This window comes from Henckelia pumila, unplaced genomic scaffold, assembly GCF_033568475.1.
Source record: "Henckelia pumila isolate YLH828 unplaced genomic scaffold, ASM3356847v2 CTG_525:::fragment_3, whole genome shotgun sequence".
NCBI classification, from domain to species: domain Eukaryota; kingdom Viridiplantae; phylum Streptophyta; class Magnoliopsida; order Lamiales; family Gesneriaceae; genus Henckelia; species Henckelia pumila.
In genome coordinates, this window is record NW_027331857.1 from 4,027,285 (window position 1) to 4,053,199 (window position 25,915).

Here is a 25,915-nt window from a genome sequence, read left to right on the forward strand (position 1 = left end):
TTCGTTCTAACTTTTTACAAAGATTCAAAGGTAAATTGAAGACGATAGTAGCAATAGGAAGAAAAAGCTACCACCGATTTTAACAAGATTTCCTGCCCGTTCGAGACAAAAACTTATATCGCCAACCTTGTATATGACTCCAAACTTTTTCTTTAATAAAACCAAGTACTTTAGATTTATTTCGACAAATCAACGAGAGGAGGCCAAGATATTTACCATGATTAGTTGTGTATTCAATTCCTAATAAATCACAAATTTTATTATTTGTTTATGTCAATAATAAAAATTGAATAGGAGAGAAAATTTCGTTAAGTTTACCGTCTGACTAAAAAGCAATGTCATATTTGCGGAGACATTCTTTTATGATACCATATTCCTCCACCGATGTCCTAAAAGGAGAAAGATATCATCAGCAAAAATAAAATGTGAGAAATTGATGGAGGTGTTCAAACTTCTTTCACTCCATGGATATTGCCTCTGTTTACTTCATAATTTAACAAGGCACCCTTCTGTACAGATAAGAAAAAAGGTGTGGATTTTATAAGCGGTCTCCCCTCATTTCCTTTGTGTTTTCCGTTTCAAAGAGTCTCAAATTTCAAACATAACAAGGACATTGTCTGTAATAGATTTGTCAGGTTGGAATGAGCTTTGCATTGGTGAAATAATATTTGTGAGAACTGTCTAGCGCTTATTAGCAATCACATTGAACACAAATATATAAAGAACATTGTACAAATAGATCGGTCTCATAAAAGGTCCTTGTTTTAAAAATCGAATATTTTTTTTAAGGAGTAATGTTGTGCATTTGTTAGCTAGGGAAGTCGGGTTGTTTTGTCAAATATAGAAGGTCGAATATTTCCTTCGGCTTTTGTTATTTTTTATGATAATCCATCATGATTTGGTTTATATAATACTTATACTTTCATAAAAACTTATCACAATCTTCACCGATTAATTGAAAATTATTTTATTAAAATGTCTCTAATATAATAAAATAGTAAGATATAATTGGTATCAGAGTCAAAGTCATGAATTCGACTATCTTGATTGCAAAAAGTGAAACTATTGGGAAGGAGATTGTTAAGTGCAATAATTGTCCCTGTTGGTAGAGCGATCGAATTATGACGCTTGGACTGCTGTGTGATTTAAAAGATTTGAGTTGCACAATTATCACCAGCTATACCTTTTGATAAAGCGGCAAGCGCTCGTTCCTACAATTGGTATCAGAGCCAAAATCATGGGTTCGATTCTCATATATTGCAAGAGTGCAATTATTGAGAGTGAGATTGTTGAGGTGCAATAATTATTCATGTTGGTAGAACAATCGAGTCATGGCGCTTGGACTGCTATGCGGTTTAAAATATTTGAGTTGCACCATTACCACCAGCTATAACTTTTGGTAAAGCGACAAGAACTCGGTCCTACAATTGGTATTAGAGCTAAGTCATGGGTTCGATTCTCATTGATCACAAGAAGTGCAATTATTGGGAGGGAGATTGTTGGAGTGCAATAATTGTCCCTGCTAATAGAGCAATCGAATCATGACGCTTGGACTGCTCTGCGGTTTAAAAGATTTGAATTGAACAATTACCACCAGATATAGTTTTTGGTAAAACGGCAAGCGTTCGGTCTTACAATTGGTATCTGAGCCAAGAACATGAGATCGATTCCCATTGATTACAAAAAGTGCAATTATTGGGAGGGAGATTGTTGGGGTGCAATAATTATCCCTGCTGGTAGAGCAATCGAACCATAACGCTTGGACTGCTATGCGGTTTAAAAGATTTGAGTTGCACCATTACCACCAGCTATATATTTTGGGTTCGATTCTCATTGATTGCAAGGAGTGGGTTCGGATCTCATTGATTGCAATGAGTACAATTATTAGGAGAAAGATTGTTGGGTGCAATAATTATCCCTGCTGGTAGAGCGATCGAGCAATGACACTTGGACTGCTTTGCGGTTTAAAATAAGTTGCACCATTATCACCAGCTATAACTTTTGGTAAAGCGTCAAGGACTCACTCCTACATATACATATATATTTAATTCATAAACACATTCAAATAAACTATATTTTTTTTAATTCAAGAACACCACGAATCGCAATAAATAATTGAATAATGTTAAATATATATCATACAACGATATTTACAACAATTATCTCGTAGATATTGATATTATATTTTGAGATTTTTCGTTCAATATTTAATAAAATTTGATAGATAAAATTTTTGTATTTAATTTATGGTGTAAAAATTGTTGTACAAATTACGTTGTACATATAACATCACTCTAAATAATTATCTATCTTAAACTCGATCTAGACTTTTGAATTACGACAGTCTTTGTTTAAATTTCTTTAGAATATTACATTCATGAAAGAAACACTTTCCGAAAACATGTAAACAAAACCAAATTAAACTTCAATTTTGAATTTGAATTTTCTCCAAAAACGCTTAAAATATTTTACTAGTTGATCAATTCCTATGGATCTAATTAACGAAATACGTCACTCAAAATAAATAAACTACAATCGTGGACCGGGTGTCTTTATTCATATAACTCAAAATAAAAATAGCTCTAACAATGACATAATGGAAAAGTACTTAAAAATGGTTATAGTATTTTAAAAATGAAAAATTTTAAATATGTGTTTGGATAAGATTTGCAAAATGTTTTTCGAAAATAATTTTTGAAAATTGTTCTATAAGGGCTTGTTTGGTACAAGTACAAATAATATTTGTATAACTTGTCATATCTAATTTTAATCATTCGTTCTTCTTGTCATACTATTTATCCATCTATTAATTATTTATTTTACATCAATCAAATTATTAATCATTTATTTTATATCAATCAAATCATTGAATTTAAATTACTATATTACCCTTATAAATAATATTATTCATATTTTATTTATTTTAAAAAGGGCAAAATGGTAATTTATCATTTTTATATAAAATTCAATCAATCAAATCAAATAAACTATAATCTATCAATCAAATCAAATACTATATTAACTATCATTTTTTATTTATTTTATATTACATTATATTACTTATACAAATACTATTTATTCTATACTCAAACCAAACTGTACCTAAGTATATATAGTTTCTAAAGAATAATTGAGAGATGTTATTTCTAGAATGACTAAACATCTCATCAACTCTAAAAATATTTTTATAAAATAGTTATTTGCCCAAGAACATATTAATTCTTAAAATAACATTTTTAATAGTTTATAAATTTTTTTAAAAAACCACTTTTATAAAAATACTTTATTAGTACTTGCCTAATAAAACCCTTTGAATTTAAATATTATGATTTTAAGGTAGAGTTTCTATTTGTCATTATGTGTGTGACTCAATCACTACAAAAAAAAAAAGTTAAAGACTAAGGTGAAAAAATATTGTCTAGAGAGTACGTTTAAAAGTGTAATTATAAGCCCTCATGTATATTTTAATAAAATTCATATAGAGCTCAAGGCGAAGACTTTTACAATTCAATTAAATCAATCAATTATATAATTAAATGTTGATTCACACTATTAACCATATTTTCACGAACATTTTCTTCTCAAGTATTAATAAATGGAAGACTTTTTCTATCTATACATCATATATATCATATGACGTATGCGTGACCCGGTCTTCTGCATATCTGTTGACTAAATCAATCATCGAAACTTCCCAGGAAATTGTTCTTCCATTCAAAATCAAATCACACCTTTTTTTGTAATAACCCAGTCAAATAGTCAAATTCAATACCACAAGCATATATAAATACACCCCACGAAATTAAGAAAATTAATAAAACTAAATCATATAACAAAGTTTGCTCTTCTCTCATGGAATGTAATGGACTTTTCAGCTTCTTGGTGGTCATCAAAGAAGCATTCCAAATTCTTCCCAAAAATGGGAAACTCATGGCTTTAGTAACCATATTCTCTCTTCTTCTCACAGAGATCACCTTTGCCGCATTTGGCTTCTCCATTATAGGCTTGGCACAGGACATGGCATCTGCTGCCAAATCTTTAGTCCCCGATCCCAGCTCTTTCGACCCCACCTCGTTCGACCCCTCCAAATTACAAGATCAGCTTCGTCACATTCAACAAATCGTAGCGATTCTTTACGCAGTCGAAATCGCCTTCATTTTAGTTTTCCTCGTCATCTCTTTTATCACAACCATGGCAACAATCCTAGTAGCCGCCGTGTCACGTGTCGGGAACACCTTGTCGATAAAAAACTTGTTTTCCAGGGTCGCCGGAACATGGAAAAAGCCGTTTCTTACGAGCATTTACGCAGCGATCCAGGCGTTGGGATTACTAGCAGTTCCTGGTATCTTCGCTGTTCCTGTGTTCATGTATCCAAACGTTGTCACGGTTTTAATCGCGGTTTTATTCGCGGCGGTGGTTTTCCTCATCTTCTACCTTTACTTGATGGTGATTTGGGAGTTAGCCATAGTGGTTTCGGTCCTGGAAGAAGGTTGTTACGGTATGGTGGCCATGGGGAAAGCTTCGGAGCTTGTCAAGGGGCAGAGATTAAAGGGTTACATGCTGAACCTTTCGTTTTTGCTTCTTTCTTTGATTTTGTTCGCCATCTATCAAGTGATATATCGGCTTAAAGGGCCTTCGAGTGCAATAATTTGTGGGTTATTCCTGGTGGGATTCTCGTATTTGGTGAAGATTTTGCAAGTGGTGGCTTATACGGTGTTGTATTTTCATTGCAAGAAGCAACACGGGGAAATGCCGGAGATAGACATCGGGGTCGCCAAGTATGAGTTGCTGCCCAAAACTTACACTTGATCGCCAAGTTTAGTTTTTTATTGTACACCCGACATTAATGTTGGAAAATATTATGAATGTATTTGCCTTTGATAATAATTATTGTGTGTGCGCCAATTTACCAATTAGTCATTTTTGATTAAATGGTTCGAATTTGATTTTGAAAAATTACTTGTTTGATTAGAGTACCAAGTGCCTACCAAGAATATTGGACATTAATCAATGGTATTTACTATTTAGTCAACATAATATAAAATATTATAAATCTTTTTGAATATTCCATTCTCATCCAATACAATACGGCATATTTTAATAACACAACCAAATATCATAACAAAATACTAACATTAATTTAATGAAAATTAATATTTTTAATAAAAAAAATAAAAGTTTTTTGTGAGATAAGTTGTTCCAGACAAAAAAATTAAATTTTTTTAGTGGTTAAATCGAATAGTTGATTCATTTTACAAAATTTATACGTGACACGGTGTCATAGGTTTTGCCCAACTTTTCCAATTTAGACAACTTCTGTTACTATTTGATATAACGTTTAGTCCACCGAAAAGAAATCATCATCCGTTCTAGCTCTTCACAAAAATTCAAAGGTAATGCAAAGACGTTAGTGGCATAGAAAGGAAAATCATCTACCATCGATTTTAACAAAATTTCCTTACCTGCTTGAGAAACTTACATCGCTAACGACTCCAAGCTTTTTCTTTAATAAAACCATATACTTTAGATTTATTCCGGCAAATCAACGAGGGGAAAAGGAGATAGAAAATTTCGTACAAGTACAATATGGCCAAAAACAATTTCATATTCGTGAAGGCATTCTTTTATGATACCATATTCCTCCATCGACATCCTAAATTGAGAAACAATCATCAGCAAAAAGAAAGGTGAGAAATTGATGAGGGTGTTCGAGCTACTTTCACTCCATGGATATTGCCTCCGTTTACTTCAGAATTTAACAAGGCAAGGTACAAATAAAAAAAAAAGGTGTAGGGATAGAGTATCTCCTTGACGTAGCAAAGATTGGTCCTATCTCGTATATATTGTGAATCACTTACACGCAGAAGAAAAACAAAGCATGACTAATTACACCTAGTTATGATGAAAGCCCAGTTGAACATCATATTCCATAGAAAATCTCATTCAACGCGATCATAAACCTTAGACCAGTGTTTTAAAAACTGGACCGGACCGGCCGGTTCGACCGGTTCGTCCAAGAACCGATCACTTGTCCGGTCCGGAATACCCCTAAAAACCGTTTTAACGGTTCAACCGCTCAAAACCGGTTAAGAACCGGTCAAAACCGATCGAACCGGCCAAGAACCGGTCCCAAAAATCGGCCAGAAAACCGGTTGAACCGGTTTTTGAATTTTTTTTATTTTTTTTAAAAATTGTTTTTTTTAATTTTAAAATCTTAATTTAATATTTTATTATATATATACACATGATTATTTGAAATTTATACTTCGTTAAAAATATTATTTTTCTATTATTATATTTTTTAATTAATTTATTTATTTTTAAAATATAGTATATATAACTATAATTAATATTTTGAATATATTTATATAGTTATTTATTTTTTAAACTATGATAAATATATTTTTGTTTATTTATATACATCTTTTAGATTTTTGAAATTTAAAAGATATTATTAATTATATTATATTATATAAACGGTTTTCCGGTCCGATCGTCCGGTTAAAACGGTCGAACCAGTTGAACCATTTTTTTAAGGTAGACCGATTCGATCACCGTTCAAATTATGAAAACATTGCCTTAGACATGTCGATCTTATATGCTTCCTCCCCCTCATTTCCCTTGTGTTTTCTGTCGAACTTATGAGCTACCTCCCGTACTTTCCCTTGTTTTTTCCGTTTCAAATAGCGTCGAATTTCAAATGCAAAATATACCATGTTTGTAATAGATTTGTCATGTTGGAATGCGCTTTACGTTGGTGAAATAATATTTGTGAGAACTGTCTTGAGCCTATTAACAATCACCTTGGACACAAGTTTATAAAAAACATTTTACAAATAGATCGTCTTATGATGGATAAGTGATTGGATTTTCTTTTTTCTTTTTTTTGGAATGAGTATCGTTGAATATTGTGAGTGATAGGTTACACCTAAAAATTCAACTGGGCCTGAGCCCAATCATGAAGGTTCACTCCAAATATTTTTGAGGCCCAAGCTTATTTAAATATTATATATATTTAAATCAAGCAGACTCTGAATTCTACAAAAGCCTATAAAAGGCTCAAGCCCGTGAAACTCTCTGAATATCTATTAATAGCTCAAGTCACCTCATTATTAAGGTACACACTTTCTTTAGCACTATAACGCTCTACTCATGATTATTATTCCTTGAGTAATCGCTGACTTGAGCGTCGGAGTGCCTTCGCCGGGAACCCTCCCGATTTCTCTGACTTTGTTTTGTGACGTAGGAACAACCCACTGAAGATATCCCAAGGGAACGTACAAAGACTTATTGATACTTCGCACTTTGCGGAAGCAACGTGTCGGGTACAAGTGATTTTTGGCTACATCAATAAGATTCTTGTTTTGGAAATCTAATCTTGTTCTTTTTTAAAATATAATATTAGGGATCGTGTTGTCCATTCGTTAGTTAGGGGAGTCGGTCTTTTGTCTGATCTCGAATCAAATAATTCATTTGCCTTCTACCATTTTTGATATAATCCGTCATGATTTGGTTTAATGGTGTAGTGACCAAACCCGGATCACCTTACTAACTAGCAGTCTTAAGCATCTAATTAAATTAATAACCAAAATAATAAAACGCAGTAAATTGTGGAAACTAATAAAGCTAGTTAGAAGAGAAACCAACAGAATAAAACCAAAACTAAAAACTCAATGTATTCATACAACTATATTAAAAACCAAATCTAACTGTAGATCACTAAAAACTTCCAGCAACCCTTAATTCCTGCAACTAACCCTGCCTAGATCCTCTCGCTCCGACCTGTGACCTACTCGTGGAATGGGGTTCACAAGATAACTCCAAAGACGAGAGCGAAAATCGCCCAATACGAAAGTATGAATATAAAAAACTAATATGATGCATACAACATGAGATGACGGGGTGATAGGTCAACTATCAAGTCCTGATCAAACTAGGTACCAATGAGTATGTAGCACCATTTGAGAATCCAGTCGTGGGATAGATCACACACTCGTCTAGATCACCGTAGTTTAAGTCTTCGTCATTTCAGTAGCTCCCGGTGTTGGATAATATAAACATGTGTAGGCTGAGCGATCCTACCAGAAAGGATATCTCGAAGGAGATACGACTCAACGTGAATCTGCACATGTACTTTGTATATGAAGCAGTAAAACATGTATCATGACACATACATGCAACATATAAGCATACATACTCTATAAATATTAGTCAGTACTTACGTACATTTACGTAATAGGTCGAGTACAATAAGGGTTTAGGTCCCAAGCATACATTCAAGTGATTATCATATCGCTAATCATGTTTTAAAAATCTTAACTAAACTAGTAGATACTCCTATTTTCTAATTGGATTCTTAGATCATACCGACATCCATCGTTAGCCCGCTGAGGTTGAAGCCTTTTGATTCTAATCACGACTACGATTTTATTCCAAAAGCAAGCACATTGCTATTATTGTCCGGCCTTCACTAGAATTGATAACTTAATATTTATACTAAATTGGAGATGAAACTCTTCGAATTGTGACTTCCAACTGAAGCCCCAGGTGCCCTATTAATAGACCGAGTTCGGACCTTTCGAACTCTGCATACGTGACACATTTTCAATTTCCTGAATTTGGACGGTCGAATCGCCCTTTGGACGTTCCGAACTAGGGGACGAGTCGCCGATGCTTAGACAACTCACTGACAGTTGTCCTCGAAATTTCCGATCGGGACTTCAGATGTTTCGATCTACCACGTGTTCTGCATCCCAACGTGTTCGTACATGTCTGCTAGGGATCAGACGTTCCGATATCTAATTCGGAAGTTCTGAGCTGTCTCTTTGCATTCGAACTTGAATATTGCTTCCGAAGACATTCGGACCTTCCGAACTTGTCTTGCATACAAGCATGTCAAGGCCCCAATTCAGTACTTCTGAACTGCAGTTCGGATCTTCTAAACCCTCCGTTGGTTCAAGTGCTTAAAATTCATATTTTAATCCAAATTAATTCCTTGATTTACTTTTATATATATATATATATATATATATATATATATATATATATATATAAATTCAACAATACGTTTAATTGCAATAAATAATTATGTAGCTAAAAGTCGATATAGACTTGTGAATTACGACATAGTTTTGTTTAAATTTCTTTAGAATATTACAACTTAAAAAAATCGTTAGAATAATACATTCATGAAAGAAACACTTTCCAAAAACATGTAACAAAACCAAATTAACTTAAATTTTGAATTTGAATTTTCTCCAAAAACGCTTAAATGGATCAAATTAATGAATGATGTATTTCGTTAATTAGATCCATAGGGAAATTGATCTACTAGTAAAAAATTTTGGAGAAAATTCAAATTCAAAATTTATTCATAAAACAACATTTGAAACATTTTATAAAACTTTTTTTTAAAAAAAAATACTTTTATATAAACGTTTTGTAAGCACTTATATAATCAAACTCTAACGATAAATTTAATTATGGCTTTAAGGAAGAATTTTCATTTCTACATTATGCTTGTGCCCAACCCGACCCTTGGAATGTAATAAATTCACATAGAGCTCGACTTTGACAATTCAATTAAATTATTCCATTAATTTAATGTTGATTCACTCTAAATTACCCAGAATTTTCATGAACAATTTTCTCTCCAAATACTATTAAATAAGACTATGCATGCGTGCCGGTCTTAGGCATATCTCATGTTTTGCCAAATCAACCACGTACCGAAACTTCCCGGGAAACTCATGATGACTACTTTTTTTCCAAAGCCCAAAGCATAGTTTTTATAATAACCCAATCAAATAGTCCATTTTTCTAACCACGAGTGTGTGTATATATATATATAATTACCCCACGAAAGAAAAATAAATGTAAATCATAGCACAAAGCTAAGTTTGCCCAAATCTCAAAACTCGTGTCTCATGGAATCTAATGGACTTTTCAGCTTCTTGGTGAGCATCAAACTTCTTCCCAAAAATGGGAAACTCATAGCTTTAGTAGCCATATCCTCTTTTCTTCTCTCAGAGATCACCTTTGCCGCATTTGGCTTCTCCATTCTAGGCGTGGCACAGGACATGGCATCTTTAGTCTCCGATCCCAGCTCTTTCAACCCTTACCACACCTTCCTAGTCATTCTCTACGCAGTCGAAATCGCCTTCGTTTTCGTTTTCCTTGTCGTCTCTTTTATCACAACCATGGCAACAATCCTAGTAGCCGCTGTGTCACATGTCGGGAACACCTTGTCGATAAAAGATTCGAGTTCCAGGATCAACGGAACATGGACAAAGCCGTTTCTTACGAGCATTTACGCATCCATTCAGGCGTTAGGATTATTAGCGATCCCTGGGCTCTTCGCTCTTCCTGCGTTCATGTATCCAAACGTTGACACCGTTTTAAACGCGGTTTTATTCGCGACCGTCATTTTCCTTTTCTACCTTTACTTGCTGGTGATTTGGGAGTTAGCCATGGTGGTTTCGGTCGTCGAAGAAGGTAGTTACGGCATGGTGGCCGTGAGAAAGGCTTCGGAACTCGTCGAGGGGCAAAGATTGATAAAGGGTTACATGCTGATCCTTTGGTTTTTGCTTCTTTCTTTGATTGTGTTAGCCATATATCTAGTGATATTTCTAGTCAAAAGGTACCCTTCGATAGAGCACTCAATTCGAATTCTCCCTCCCACCTAATTTGAATAAGTTGAGTTGAAATTTTAAGCAGACCAATCCGGGCCTAGAGAAAAATATATTTATAAAAAAATTAGGTCAAAAATTTATGTATAGTACAGTTGATTGTCAAGTCAAGTATTCTACATTAATGTTGGAAAATATTATAATTGTATTTGCCTTTGATAATAATTATTGTGTACCAATTTACCAATTAGTCATTGCTTAAACGGTCCGAATTTGATTTTGAAAAATTACTTGTTTGGTAAAAGGACCAAGTGCCTACCAAAGAATATTGGACATCATTAATGGTATTTATCATAATATAAAATATTATTTTTGAATAATGCATTCTCATCCAATACTATACGGCATATTTTAATAACCAAGACAAAATATCATAACAAAATACTAACATGATGAATTAAATTTCTTGTTTGAATTGTCGTAGGCAATAAAATAAACTGTAAGACGAATATGGTTATTTATGCAAATAAATATATATATTTATCCCCAAAAGTGTTTTTATTTATTAAATTAAAAAGGAAAACCAAAAAAAAAAGAAGGGAAAAACAGTGAGGCTCAGATCTGGTGGGCAGACGAGAGAATCAAGACCACGCCATGGCTGCGAACCATCGGTTGCAAGTATATGAATACGAGCCATCCGGGTCGCCCCGCCAAGATACGGGTCTCGATCTTTCATCCTCGCCCGATTTCATCAGCTCAGAGGAATCAAGAGAAATATCATCACAGCCTCTTAGTATTTCCTCGCGCAAATCAGTCGTATATATATACATATTCACAGTACTTTTCCCATTCCAGAAGAAGAAGAGGATGATGATGATGATAATAATAACAATAATAATAATGGAGAAAGCCATAGCTTCAACAGAAAGGTTTGTTGATATTTGAAAAGGAAGAAATCATGGGAGAAGAGGGAGAGGCAACAAACCTTGAAAAAACCCCCAAATTTCTCCGCTCTCCCCTCATTCTCTCTACTCTGAGCTTAACCCCTCGCTGTCGAGTCACCCTACTATTTAACTCCTTCCATTCCTAATATTCATTTCATTTATCTATTTTCTATTTTTTTAATTTATAAATGTGTTTTCTTTTTTTTTTTTGTAACTGAGATACCCAAAATTGCAGAAATATAAAAATTAGAAAATCTCTCTTAAAAAAATGTAATTACATATATATATATAGAGTAAAATTTATTTTGATACACGAACTATTGGTAAAATGTCAAAAATTGGTACATGAACTATTAAAAATGGTTTAATTGATACATAATCAACTTATAAAGTCAATTTTACCCTTCACCTACATTATTTTAAAGTCTAATATTTTTGTTAAATTAAAATAGATACACAATTTATTTTTAAATATTATTTTATTAATACAATTATAAACATAAATTTATATTTATTTAAATTTTATATTATAAAAAAAAGATCGTACTCATTGTACGAAACATTGTAAATTTTAATTAATACAAGCATGTACATACACACATATATATAACAATTGATAAATTATATATTCAAAAATATTATATATTAAAAATATATAATAAAAGATATATATTTTTGTGTTTATCTATGTTATAATATTATTGTTTATATAAATCAAATTAAAAATTATATATATATGTGTGTCTTTTATTTATAATCTATAAATTTTACGTTGAATATTTTTTCGTATAATGATATATAATATTTTTTTATAGTATAGTAATGAGTAAATATGAATTTATATTTACAATTGTAATTAATATAACAATTTAAAAGACAAAAATATGTATGTAGTTCAATTAATCAATTTAATAACAATATTCAATTTAAAAGAAATTTAAGTAAAAGACAAAATTGACTTTTGAGTTTGATTATATATCAACCATTATCAATAGTTCATGTACCAATTTGACATTTTATGATTTTATCAATAGTTTATGTACCAAAATAATTTTTACTATATTTATATATAGAGTGCATTTCGGATATTTAAAAATAAAGCAATGCTATATGTACAACGAAATTTGTACAACACAAAAATTCAATAAAAAAATTTTATTTATCAAAATCTTACGATAAATTAAAAAATATCGTGATATAATAACAAAATTTCACGATATATTAATTATAAATATCAGTTCATACGATATTTGTCGTAATTATTCTTAAAAATAATACTTGGAAGTCTTGGGACTGTGATCTATACATGCATCGTCTTGACGTAGATCTAACGGTGTATATTTACCAATAAATATGAGGTTAATTATTTTTTAATAAACCCTGCATATATTGATAAATGAGAACCCTTAGATCTATTATAGAAATAATGTCTGTAAAAGTAAGTTGAAATGAACCGCATTATAACAACAGTCATCATTCTCAATTGTTTGGTTTGGTTATTTTTTTAAGTACTTATTAATAAACATATAATACAATTGTCCGCACTATTTTTGGTATATTCAAAGCAATAGTTCAAAATATACCAAAAATATAATATGATAGTTCAAATAGAGCTACCTTCTCAAAAAAAAAAAAAAAAAAAGTTCAAATAGCTAGTGAATAAATTCAAACATTTCTAACCAAATTTGTAACGTCCCACTGTATCAAGACGGTTCTTTTCAGCGTGCTTATGTCCTCACTCACACGCACCCTGAGAAACTTCCCAGGGGGTCACCCATCCTATAATTGCCCCAAGTCAAGCACGCTTAACTTTAGAGTTCTTATGTGATGAGCTCCCGAAAAGAAGATGCACCTTCTTAATATGAGCAGTACATATGAAATCTTTTAATCCCTCCTCAACTATGTAGTCTCATACCTACACAGTCTCAGAATCCCCTCTCATTCCGGCACGGGATCGGTTCATTCATGTCTCCCTCCGCCTAGAAGCCTACCAGGAGCCGCTCATTGTCCGTGCAACCTCTTGGCACCGGCGATCACTCGACCCTAACTCTATAATAAATAAATATGCGGAAATTTTTTTTTTTTTTTTTTATACTTACTAAATAAAATAAGTACATATATGCCCATACATATATGCATAGAATAAAAATATTTAAAATGAATAAACAATTAAATACTTAAATAAAAATGCATTCTTAAAAATATAATAAATATCTGAGTCAAACATTAATTAAAAATATACAGCATAAGTAAATAAAAGTTTGCATGCACTGAAAATATTAAATAAATATTCTAGACCCTCAATCTCTGAAAATAATAAAAAATGTATCATGCTGACAAAAAAAAAAATATTAACATGCATAGCGACTCAGAATATTTCACGGTCACGGGGCCACTGCATGCATGCTCATACGTCCTCGCCTCCGGTGGGTACAATGTCATCCTCAACGTACTCACCTGCACCATACCAGTGTAGTGAGCCTAGAGGCCCAACATGCTAACATAACAAGGGTTTAAAATAATTTAAACCAATTTAATACTAATACATACATATACATGAATGAGCATGCTTAAAAATTACATAACATAACTTACTTAAATAAACATACTACATAACATAATACATAACAATATTGAGCAATTTATTTTCTAACATAGCATGGTTGTATCCGTAGTGTAACCTTAAATCATACATTAAATACTGATCAGCGTGGAAACCTACGTACGTGGCCGGTGACGAATCACCTCTTAAATTGGCAGTAAACTGCCCTTCAATCATATGGGGACGAATCCCCCTTAAATTGTCACACTACTTCAACTTCCAACATAAAATATTTTTATTGCTCAACTTAAACATTAAATCATGCATAAAATATTATTTCATGAATGCATGTACTTGAATAAAATGTGTGTCCATCATATATATTTAATTTCTTATTAACATATAAATATTAAAATAACTCAAATGCATAAAAATAATTAAATATATAATCAGGACACATGCAAATTTTCTCATGGATGGTCCTGGCCTGCTGGCCCTACACTCAAGCCCATTAACTTAAAACTGGCCCATTAACATACTTAAGCCCATTAACTTAACTTTAAGCCCAAATAATTAGTCTAAGCCCAATTAAATTAAATAAGCCCATTAAAATTACACTAAGCCCAATAACACTTAAACTGGCCCAATGGGCCCAAAAACCCAAAGACTGGCCCAATAACTTTTATGGGCTCAAAAGCCCACAAAATTAATGGACTAACTTAATTAAAATTTTAAAAGAACCAAATAAAATTATTTGGGATTCCAAATAATTTTATTTCAATTTATTTGACTCAAAAACACATAAATTTGTAAAATACTTTAAAAATAAAATACTCGAGCCCGGCCCGCCAAACTCGGACCCGAACTCACTAACCCGACCCACTACCTAACCGACCCGACCCAAGCCCCATAACCCGACCCGGTTCCCTGCAGAACCCTAGACCCGAACCCCTTTCTTCCCTTCGGCTGTGGCCGTGAGCAGCAGCCATTCCATGGCTGCTGCCGGCCGGTTCCGGCCGCTCCTGGCCGGAGCGCCGCCGCCCGGACGTAGCCCACGTCCGGGCGGACCTAACCTGTCCGAACCTCGGCCCCCATGCAGCCCAAACCAGGAGCCCGAAGGCCCTTCCTTTCAAACCCTAGACCTGCGCCTCTTGGAGGCCGATCGACTCCAGCTGGTTTCCTGGCTTGTTTGGCTCGAGCCACTCGAGCCATTCGAGCCAGGCCACACCCTCACCCCCTTCCAGACCCTCGGCCACCAGTAGACCCAACCATGAGCAGGAAAAACATGCACACCAACAAGAAACCACACGGCCAATTCGATCTCTACATAGCCAAAGGAAATTTTTCTGAAAAAAATCTCTAAAATATATGATGCACAACTCATATACACACTATAATATCTGATCGGTACAAAAGAGTGGAAGAAAATCATGCCTTTCACCGTAGATGACGAGAAAACACGAACGTGGGACGGTTCCGGGACGACGGGACGAAATTACGGGCCTTGGGAGCTTCGAACCTCTTGGCTATGGCTTCCTGGGGTGGCGGCTAGTTGAAGAAGAAGAAGATGGAGAATGGAGGGGATTGAGTCGGCTGATGGTGAAGGTGGCGTGAGGTTTGGGAGATTAGGTTTAGCTTTTTAGGTTAATTAGAATTTAATTAGGATAATAACTTAATTAGAATTATATTATACCATAAAACATTTATTCAAAAATCCCTAATAATAAAAGAAATCTGATGGGAAAGTTAAATCCCGAAATAATAGAGTAGGGAATTTTTAAAAATACTAAAAGTCAATATTTTGGCTAATTTTGAATAAAAAAATGGACTCCTAAAATTATATAAAATTAAATACTTAAAATTTTGAGATAATAAAACTCAAAATAATATTTTTAAGGCTCTAAAAAGGCTCATAAAATAATTTGGGTGGAAAGTTGTCATCTCGTCCGTCCACGGTCCCGTCTACGCGATCAAATAATTAAAATACTAAAAATCATAAAATTACTAATTATGGGTTAAATGCTTAAAAATAAATTAAATCATGCACAAATAATTCACATAATTATTTAACCCATAAATCATAAATTTAAATAATTAAATATCTTAATTATGCAGGCGGATTTATGTAATTAAAAATACCGGGTGTTACAATTCTCCCCCCTTAAATTGAATTTCGTCCTCGAAATTAAAGTACTTACCCGAACAACTCCGGGTAGCGAGTCCTCATATCCTCCTCGGTCTCCCAAGTAGCTTCCTCCTCCGAGTGATTCAGCCACTGGACTCTGACCATCGGTATGACCCGCGTCCTAAGCCTCCGCTCCTCTCTAGCCAAAATCCGCACTGGTCTCTCCTCGTAAACAAGATCTGGCGGCAACTGTAAGGGCTCAAAATCCAACACATGCGACGGGTTGGAAACATATCTCCGAAGCATGGATACATGGAATACGTTGTGCACTGCCGCTAGCCCTGGAGGTAGAGCTAAACGATAGGCCAACGTGCCAACTCGCTCCAAGATCTCGAATGGCCCTATGTATCTCGGATTAAGCTTGCCTCTCCGCCCAAAACGCGCTACTCCCTTCATAGGTGACACCTTCAAGAATACGTGATCGCCTACCGCGAACTCCAAATCGCGTCGTCTGGCATCCGCATAACTCTTCTGCCGGCTCTGCGCAGTCCTCATCCTGTCTCGAATCTGCGTCACAATGTCAGCTGTCTGCTGCACAATCTCTGGACCCAACAAAATCCTCTCTCCAACCTCATCCCAATGCACCGGAGATCTGCATCTCCTCCCATAGAGCGCTGCATATGGAGCCATACCTATAGACGACTGAAAGCTGTTGTTATAGGTAAACTCCACTAATGGCAGTCTAGTCTCCCAAGATCCTCGAAAATCGATAACACAAGCTCTCAGAAGATCCTCGAGAACCTGGATCACTCTCTCGGACTGACCATCTGTCTGGGGATGAAAAGCTGTACTGAACAAAAGTCTAGTCCCCAAAGCTGTGTGCAGACTCTTCCAAAACGCTGAGGTGAATCTCGGATCTCTGTCTGACACGATAGACACTGGTATGCCATGCAGTCTAACAATCTCTCTGATGTAAAGCTCTGCATACTGTGTCAAGGTGTAATTAGTCCTTACCGGCAAGAAATGAGCTGACTTGGTGAGTCTATCCACAATCACCCAAATCGCTGTACAACCTCTGGCACTCCTCGGTAAGCCAACCACAAAGTCCATCGTAATATTCTCCCATTTCCATTCCGGAATAGGGAGAGGTCTAAGAAGTCCTGCTGGACGCTGATGCTCTGCTTTGACTTGCTGACAAGTCAAGCACTCTGACACCACTCTCCCGATGTCACTCTTCATCCCGGGCCACCAATACAATAGCTGCAAGTCCTTGTACATCTTCGTACTTCCGGGGTGAATGGAGTACGGAGATGCGTGAGCCTCTGTCAAAATCTCAGCTCGCAACTGATCGACGTTCGGTACCCACATCCTACCACGGTACTGAACGATGCCATCCTCCACTGTATACAAGAGATTACCTCTAGCCTCATCTCTCTGTCTCCATCGCTGTAACTCCTCATCAGTGGACTGTCCCTCTCTAATCCGATCTCTCAAAACTGGCTGCACCGTCAACACTGACAAGCTCGGTGCATGGCCACTCGGATAGCACTCCAAACCAAATCTCTGAATCTCGGTCTGTAGTGGTAACTGCACAGTCAAACATGTTACCACTGATGACTTCCGACTCAAAGCATCGGCCACTACATTAGCTTTACCCGGATGGTAGCTAATGTCACAATCAAAGTCCTTCACCAACTCCAACCATCTGCGCTGTCTCATGTTCAACTCCTTCTGGGTGAAGAAGTACTTGAGGCTCTTGTGATCGGTGAAAATCTTGCACTTCTCGCCGTAAAGATAGTGCCTCCAGATTTTCAAAGCGAAAACCACTGCTGCCAACTCCAAGTCATGCGTCGGGTAGTTCTGCTCATGAATCTTCAACTGTCTCGACGCATACGCAATAACCTTACCACACTGCATAAGCACTGCGCCTAAACCAAGTTTAGACGCGTCGGTGTAAACCACTAACTCCTCATGTGGTACTGTCATCGCTAACACTGGTGCTGTAGTGAGTGCTTCCTTCAGCTGATCGAAGCTCCTCTGACAGTCTGAACTCCATATAAACTTCGCATTCTTCTTGGTCAAGGAAGTCAAGGGTACTGCAATAGAGGAAAAACCCTTGATGAACTTCCTGTAGTATCCGGCCAAACCCAAGAAACTGCGAATCTCTGAAGCATTCTTCGGAATGCCCCAATTCTGCACTGCCTCCACCTTAGACTGATCGACTGCAACTCCATCTCTCGAAATAATGTGGCCAAGAAATGCCACCTGCTCAAGCCAAAACTCGCACTTGCTGAACTTGGCATACAACCGATGCTCTCTCAAAGTCTGCAATGCGGTCTGAAGGTGCTGTCTATGCTCCTCGATGCTCCTAGAATAGATCAAAATATCATCAATAAAGACTATGATGAACTGATCCAGATATGGCTGAAAGACTCGGTTCATGAGATCCATGAAAACCGCTGGAGCATTGGTCAACCCAAATGGCATCACCAAGAACTCGTAATGCCCATATCGTGTCCGGAAAGCAGTCTTGGACACATCTGCATCCCTAACACGCAACTGATGGTAACCAGATCGCAGATCGATCTTGGAGAACACTGAAGCTCCCTGCAACTGGTCAAACAAGTCCTCTATCCTCGGCAGTGGATACTTGTTCTTCACTGTGACTCTGTTAAGCTCTCGGTAATCGATGCACAGTCTCATACTGCCATCCTTCTTCTTCACAAACAACACCGGAGCTCCCCAAGGAGAAAAGCTAGGTCGAACGAAGCCTTTCTCTAACAACTCCTGTATCTGCTCCTTCAACTCTTTCATCTCGGTAGGAGCAAGCCTGTACGGTGCCTTAGAGATAGGCACGGTGTCTGGCACTAAGTCAATACTGAACTCCACCTCTCTCACTGGTGGAATTCCTGCCACATCCTCCGGAAAGACATCCGGAAAGTCACGAACCACCTCTAACTCTGATAATGATCTGCTAGATGGCTCTGAAGTCGTGACAATACTCGCTAGAAACCCCTGGCAACCCCGTCTCAACAACTTCCTCGCCTGAATATAGGATATCACCTGAGGAATATCACTGCTCTGAGATGCATAAAAAGTGAACGGGTCGCCCCCTGTAGGTCTCACTGACACTGATCTCCGACGAAAATCAATCGAAGCTCCATTGACTGTCAACCAGTCCATACCCAAAATAAGATCAAAACCACTCAAAGGCAAGACTACTACATCTGCTCGAATGGAGTGTCCCTGCAGCTCTAACTCCAGTCCTCGAATAACCTTCGAGGTAGACATAATCTGCCCTGACGGCATAGTAACATCATACCCGCTGTCACTACTCTCAGGTGTGATGCCTACCCGCCTGATAAACTCCAGGGAGATAAACGAATGCGTAGCCCCTGAATCTAGCAACGCAAACGTGGAGTTGCCCCCAACTAGAATTCTCCCTGCACGCAGAAAATTCCCAACAGTTTCATACCACTTCTAATTTTTTCCCAAACGAGTCACTACAAGTTCTTAATTCTAATCACAAGTAAAACATGCTTCCTATTCTAACATGCAGTTAAATGACCCAAATAACAAGAATTTCAAATTAAATACTAAATCTTTAACCAAAGGAGAATTTATTAAAATACTAGGGATAGGATGTACCGGTGATCAAGGAGGTATCTGGATCGACCTCCTCAGCCTGCATCACGAACACCCTACCAGCGGTGTTCTTCTTCCTGGGGCAGTTAGCAATCTGATGCCCCGGCTCTCTGCAGTGGAAGCAAACTCCTGCTCCCAATAGGCAAGGTCCCGAATGCATCTTCTGGCACTTCGGGCAAGTGGGATGAGCTATGGCATTAGGGGCCCCGCCCCTCTGCTGCTGCTGCGGCCTCTGCTGCTGTGGCCTATGCTGCTGATTCGGGCCCTTAGCCGGCCCTGTATACTGCTTCTTCGCAGGTGGCTGCGAAGATGGTCGCTGATATCCTGTCTGTACAAACTGCCTCTTGCCCTGCTGCTCTCTCTGGATCGCTCTCCGACCCTCCTCAGAACGCAAGGCCCTGCTGACTGCAGACTCATATGTAAACACGTCTGCCATGCGCACGTCATGCCTGATCTCAGCCTTCAGGCCCTCAACAAACTGTCGCAGCTTCTCCTGCGGACTATCAGCAATCATGGGCACAAAACGACAGCCCCTCTCAAACTGGCTTATGTACTCCACCACAGATCTGTCCCCCTGACGGAGACTCATGAACTCTCGGATCATGCGACTGCGCACATCCTCAGTGAAATATTTGGCGTAGAAGATACGCCTGAACTCAGCCCATGTCAGAGTAGGTAGATGGACTCCTCGTACTGCACCCTCCCACCATGAGGCTGCATCGCCTCGCATCATGTAAGTAGCACAGCTCACCCTGTCGGCGTCTGTGATCCCCATATAGTCAAAGATGGACTCAAGTGAGCGAATCCATCCCTCAGCCACCAACGGATCGGTGGTCCCCAAGAACTCCTTAGGCCCCTTCTTCTGGAACCTCTCGGCGACGTCCTCCTCGTGGGACAGTCTGGGACGGGCTGCCTGCTGCTCCAGCAAGGCAGTAATACCCGCCATCATCGTGGCACTGGCCTGCTCCAGTGCTGTCATGGGGTGCTGCTGAGGTGGCGGTGGAGGTGGAGGTGGATGTGGAGGTCTCCCACGTCGATTCACCTGTCTGGGAGGCATTCTGCACCACCACATATTTATTTACGTAAATCGCCATGCATAACTAAGTGTTTTGAAATTAATACTAACTTAAATTCTAGAAATTAAATCATGCTATAAACATTTAAAACTTACAGACCGGTAGCGTGGATTTCTGAGCTCGCATAGCAGTGAGGACCCCTCCGAGGACCGTGCTCTGATACCAACTGAAACGACCCTAACTCTATAATAAATAAATATGCGGAAATTTTTTTTTTTTTTTTTTATACTTACTAAATAAAATAAGTACATATATGCCCATACATATATGCATAGAATAAAAATATTTAAAATGAATAAACAATTAAATACTTAAATAAAAATGCATTCTTAAAAATATAATAAATATCTGAGTCAAACATTAATTAAAAATATACAGCATAAGTAAATAAAAGTTTGCATGCACTGAAAATATTAAATAAATATTCTAGACCCTCAATCTCTGAAAATAATAAAAAATGTATCATGCTGACAAAAAAAAAATATTAACATGCATAGCGACTCAGAATATTTCACGGTCACGGGGCCACTGCATGCATGCTCATACGTCCTCGCCTCCGGTGGGTACAATGTCATCCTCAACGTACTCACCTGCACCATACCAGTGTAGTGAGCCTAGAGGCCCAACATGCTAACATAACAAGGGTTTAAAATAATTTAAACCAATTTAATACTAATACATACATATACATGAATGAGCATGCTTAAAAATTACATAACATAACTTACTTAAATAAACATACTACATAACATAATACATAACAATATTGAGCAATTTATTTTCTAACATAGCATGGTTGTATCCGTAGTGTAACCTTAAATCATACATTAAATACTGATCAGCGTGGAAACCTACGTACGTGGCCGGTGACGAATCACCTCTTAAATTGGCAGTAAACTGCCCTTCAATCATATGGGGACGAATCCCCCTTAAATTGTCACACTACTTCAACTTCCAACATAAAATATTTTTATTGCTCAACTTAAACATTAAATCATGCATAAAATATTATTTCATGAATGCATGTACTTGAATAAAATGTGTGTCCATCATATATATTTAATTTAATTTCTTATTAACATATAAATATTAAAATAACTCAAATGCATAAAAATAATTAAATATATAATCAGGACACATGCAAATTTTCTCATGGATGGTCCTGGCCTGCTGGCCCTACACTCAAGCCCATTAACTTAAAACTGGCCCATTAACATACTTAAGCCCATTAACTTAACTTTAAGCCCAAATAATTAGTCTAAGCCCAATTAAATTAAATAAGCCCATTAAAATTACACTAAGCCCAATAACACTTAAACTGGCCCAATGGGCCCAAAAACCCAAAGACTGGCCCAATAACTTTTATGGGCTCAAAAGCCCACAAAATTAATGGACTAACTTAATTAAAATTTTAAAAGAACCAAATAAAATTATTTGGGATTCCAAATAATTTTATTTCAATTTATTTGACTCAAAAACACATAAATTTGTAAAATACTTTAAAAATAAAATACTCGAGCCCGGCCCGCCAAACTCGGACCCGAACTCACTAACCCGACCCACTACCTAACCGACCCGACCCAAGCCCCATAACCCGACCCGGTTCCCTGCAGAACCCTAGACCCGAACCCCTTTCTTCCCTTCGGCTGTGGCCGTGAGCAGCAGCCATTCCATGGCTGCTGCCGGCCGGTTCCGGCCGCTCCTGGCCGGAGCGCCGCCGCCCGGACGTAGCCCACGTCCGGGCGGACCTAACCTGTCCGAACCTCGGCCCCCATGCAGCCCAAACCAGGAGCCCGAAGGCCCTTCCTTTCAAACCCTAGACCTGCGCCTCTTGGAGGCCGATCGACTCCAGCTGGTTTCCTGGCTTGTTTGGCTCGAGCCACTCGAGCCATTCGAGCCAGGCCACACCCTCACCCCCTTCCAGACCCTCGGCCACCAGTAGACCCAACCATGAGCAGGAAAAACATGCACACCAACAAGAAACCACACGGCCAATTCGATCTCTACATAGCCAAAGGAAATTTTTCTGAAAAAAATCTCTAAAATATATGATGCACAACTCATATACACACTATAATATCTGATCGGTACAAAAGAGTGGAAGAAAATCATGCCTTTCACCGTAGATGACGAGAAAACACGAACGTGGGACGGTTCCGGGACGACGGGACGAAATTACGGGCCTTGGGAGCTTCGAACCTCTTGGCTATGGCTTCCTGGGGTGGCGGCTAGTTGAAGAAGAAGAAGATGGAGAATGGAGGGGATTGAGTCGGCTGATGGTGAAGGTGGCGTGAGGTTTGGGAGATTAGGTTTAGCTTTTTAGGTTAATTAGAATTTAATTAGGATAATAACTTAATTAGAATTATATTATACCATAAAACATTTATTCAAAATCCCTAATAATAAAAGAAATCTGATGGGAAAGTTAAATCCCGAAATAATAGAGTAGGGAATTTTTAAAAATACTAAAAGTCAATATTTTGGCTAATTTTGAATAAAAAAATGGACTCCTAAAATTATATAAAATTAAATACTTAAAATTTTGAGATAATAAAACTCAAAATAATATTTTTAAGGCTCTAAAAAGGCTCATAAAATAATTTGGGTGGAAAGTTGTCATCTCGTCCGTCCACGGTCCCGTCTACGCGATCAAATAATTAAAATACTAAAAATCATAAAATTACTAATTATGGGTTAAATGCTTAAAAATAAATTAAATCATGCACAAATAATTCACATAATTATTTAACCCATAAATCATAAATTTAAATAATTAAATATCTTAATTATGCAGGCGGATTTATGTAATTAAAAATACCGGGTGTTACAAAATTCAAACCAAAAAATTTAAAAATTTTGAGTTACGCATCAAACTTTAATATGTTTAATTTGAGCCAAATTCAATGCTTAAAATTCACCGATACTCAATTTGATTTGTTTAGACACTATTACAATTTTTACAGCAAAATCATACAAAATAACAGGATCGAGAGTGAAGCTCGATCACCATGTAGACCGATAGTTTTTTATGTATGATAATTTACAAATTTTATTATTTCTCAATCACTTTTTATTAGGCAACAAGAATCCAACTTAGAATTGAGAAATCGAATGACCATAGAAACCAGCTCCGAAACCTCCACCGAAGCCGTAGTATCCAGAACCAGCTTACCCACCACACCCACATCATAATCCCAGCAACCACCGTACCCCTCCAGTAATCTCTCCATCTCCCCCCACGTCGCCGGCTTATGCCACTTTTCCGCTCCGGCGACTCTCCCTCTCGCCTCCAGCCGTCTCCGCCACTCCTCCTCATCCCCTGCCCTGCACTCCACCACGATCAGCCGAGCTCCGTTCTGGCCCGCCAGATCCAACAGCCGCTCGAGGTGGGTGCGCCGGGATAGCGGAGAATCGACGACGACGCTGAGACCCAGACGGAGCTGCGTGGTGATCACGCGCCACATGGCTTCATATGACAGGTCGTTGAGGAGGGAATTGGCCGTGGAGGGTGAGGATAACATGAGGGTTTGCTGAATACTCCGTGTGGCGTCGCGGAAATGGTCTTTGTCGATGAGTGGGAATCGGAGAGTGGTAGCGATGGCGTGGGCGAGTGTGCTCTTTCCCGTTCCGGGATGACCTTTCATTGCTATGATGATCGGAGGAGTTTCTTCTTTCTCCCGCCATCTTTTCTTCTCCATCGATTACGTACTCAGTTGACTCAACACAAGTAATTTTCTTTTTTATTTTTTCACCCAAACACAAGCAATTTTTACCTACGCCCAACATTAGATTATGGATATATATTATAGCTACATTTTTTAAGTAATAAATAAATAAATTCATCATTTGGGGATATGTTTTGTGTTTGTGAAGCTTATCCAGTCAAATGACACGTCACAGCTCACACGTTGCTTTTGGGATAGAATGCTATGCGCAGTGTTATTCCAAATACAATGCAACTTCTACTCCCTCTGCATACTTATTCAAAACAAAAGAAGGGGCATATTTTATATATTTTGTTTTGAATTTGGATTCCATGATGATGATGATATATAGTTATATACATTAATATTTCTTACGTAGGATAAAATAAAAAGGATCCAAATAAAGTTAAAATGTTATCTATTGCTGCTAGTTTTTGATATGCACTTGATAAATTCACATCTTAACAAAATAATATGCAAACTACGCTAGCTAAATAAATTTTATTAGACAAATTTTATGCGACAAACTAATCTAAGAAGATATTGATAGAGGAATTGATTTCATGATCTCTGATCAAGTGCTCAACTACTTCTTCAACTAAACTAAGATAATGTTTGGGAAAACTTTTAAATTTCGTTAAGAAAAAATTGATAAGTATTTCCTAAAAATTAAAATATATTGTTAATGTAACAAAACACGAGTATAGTTAACAATACCATTAAAGTATGCTCAATTTTACCATTTGATATAATGGGTTATTGCATCAAATTTCCCTTTTATTGACTCTAGATTGATAATTTGAAATTTATAACAACAAATACGCTGGTTTCTTTGAACAATTCATTTGATAATAAATTTTAAATCATTATGGTAAAAAAAAATCCATCCAAGTCATTTCAAATTTCCACTCAAATCCTTTCTAGCTCCAAATCTTTTGACCAAACACGATTTTAATCAACTAATTTGCTCAGATTCAGCATTTAACACATCTATGTTATAACATATTCACGTAAAACTAGTAGATCTCTTGTCTAACCAACTTCTATCAATATTAAAATGCAACCATGATTATTATTAAAAATAATACAACATTATTTATGTGTTATTGTATTATTGTATATTTCTATGCTTGGGCATTTCATTTGAGGAAGTAAAACTCAGAAAAAGTTTAGATGGGGAGAAAAACATTAATTGAAAAACATACTAATAGCACTTTAATTTTATGCAACAAATTTCTTATGACTTAGTAT

At 36.8% G+C, this 25,915-nt stretch overlaps 1 protein-coding gene across 1 annotated transcript; it reads left to right on the forward strand.

Moving 5' to 3' along the window:
• Positions 1-3,831: 3,831 nt before the first annotated feature.
• Positions 3,832-4,976, forward strand: LOC140873310 (uncharacterized). Its single transcript, XM_073276404.1, has one exon. It carries the CDS (start codon positions 3,853-3,855, stop codon positions 4,807-4,809), a length of 957 nt encoding a protein of 318 aa, XP_073132505.1. The 5' UTR covers positions 3,832-3,852; the 3' UTR covers positions 4,810-4,976.
• The last annotated feature ends 20,939 nt before the right edge of the window (positions 4,977-25,915 follow it).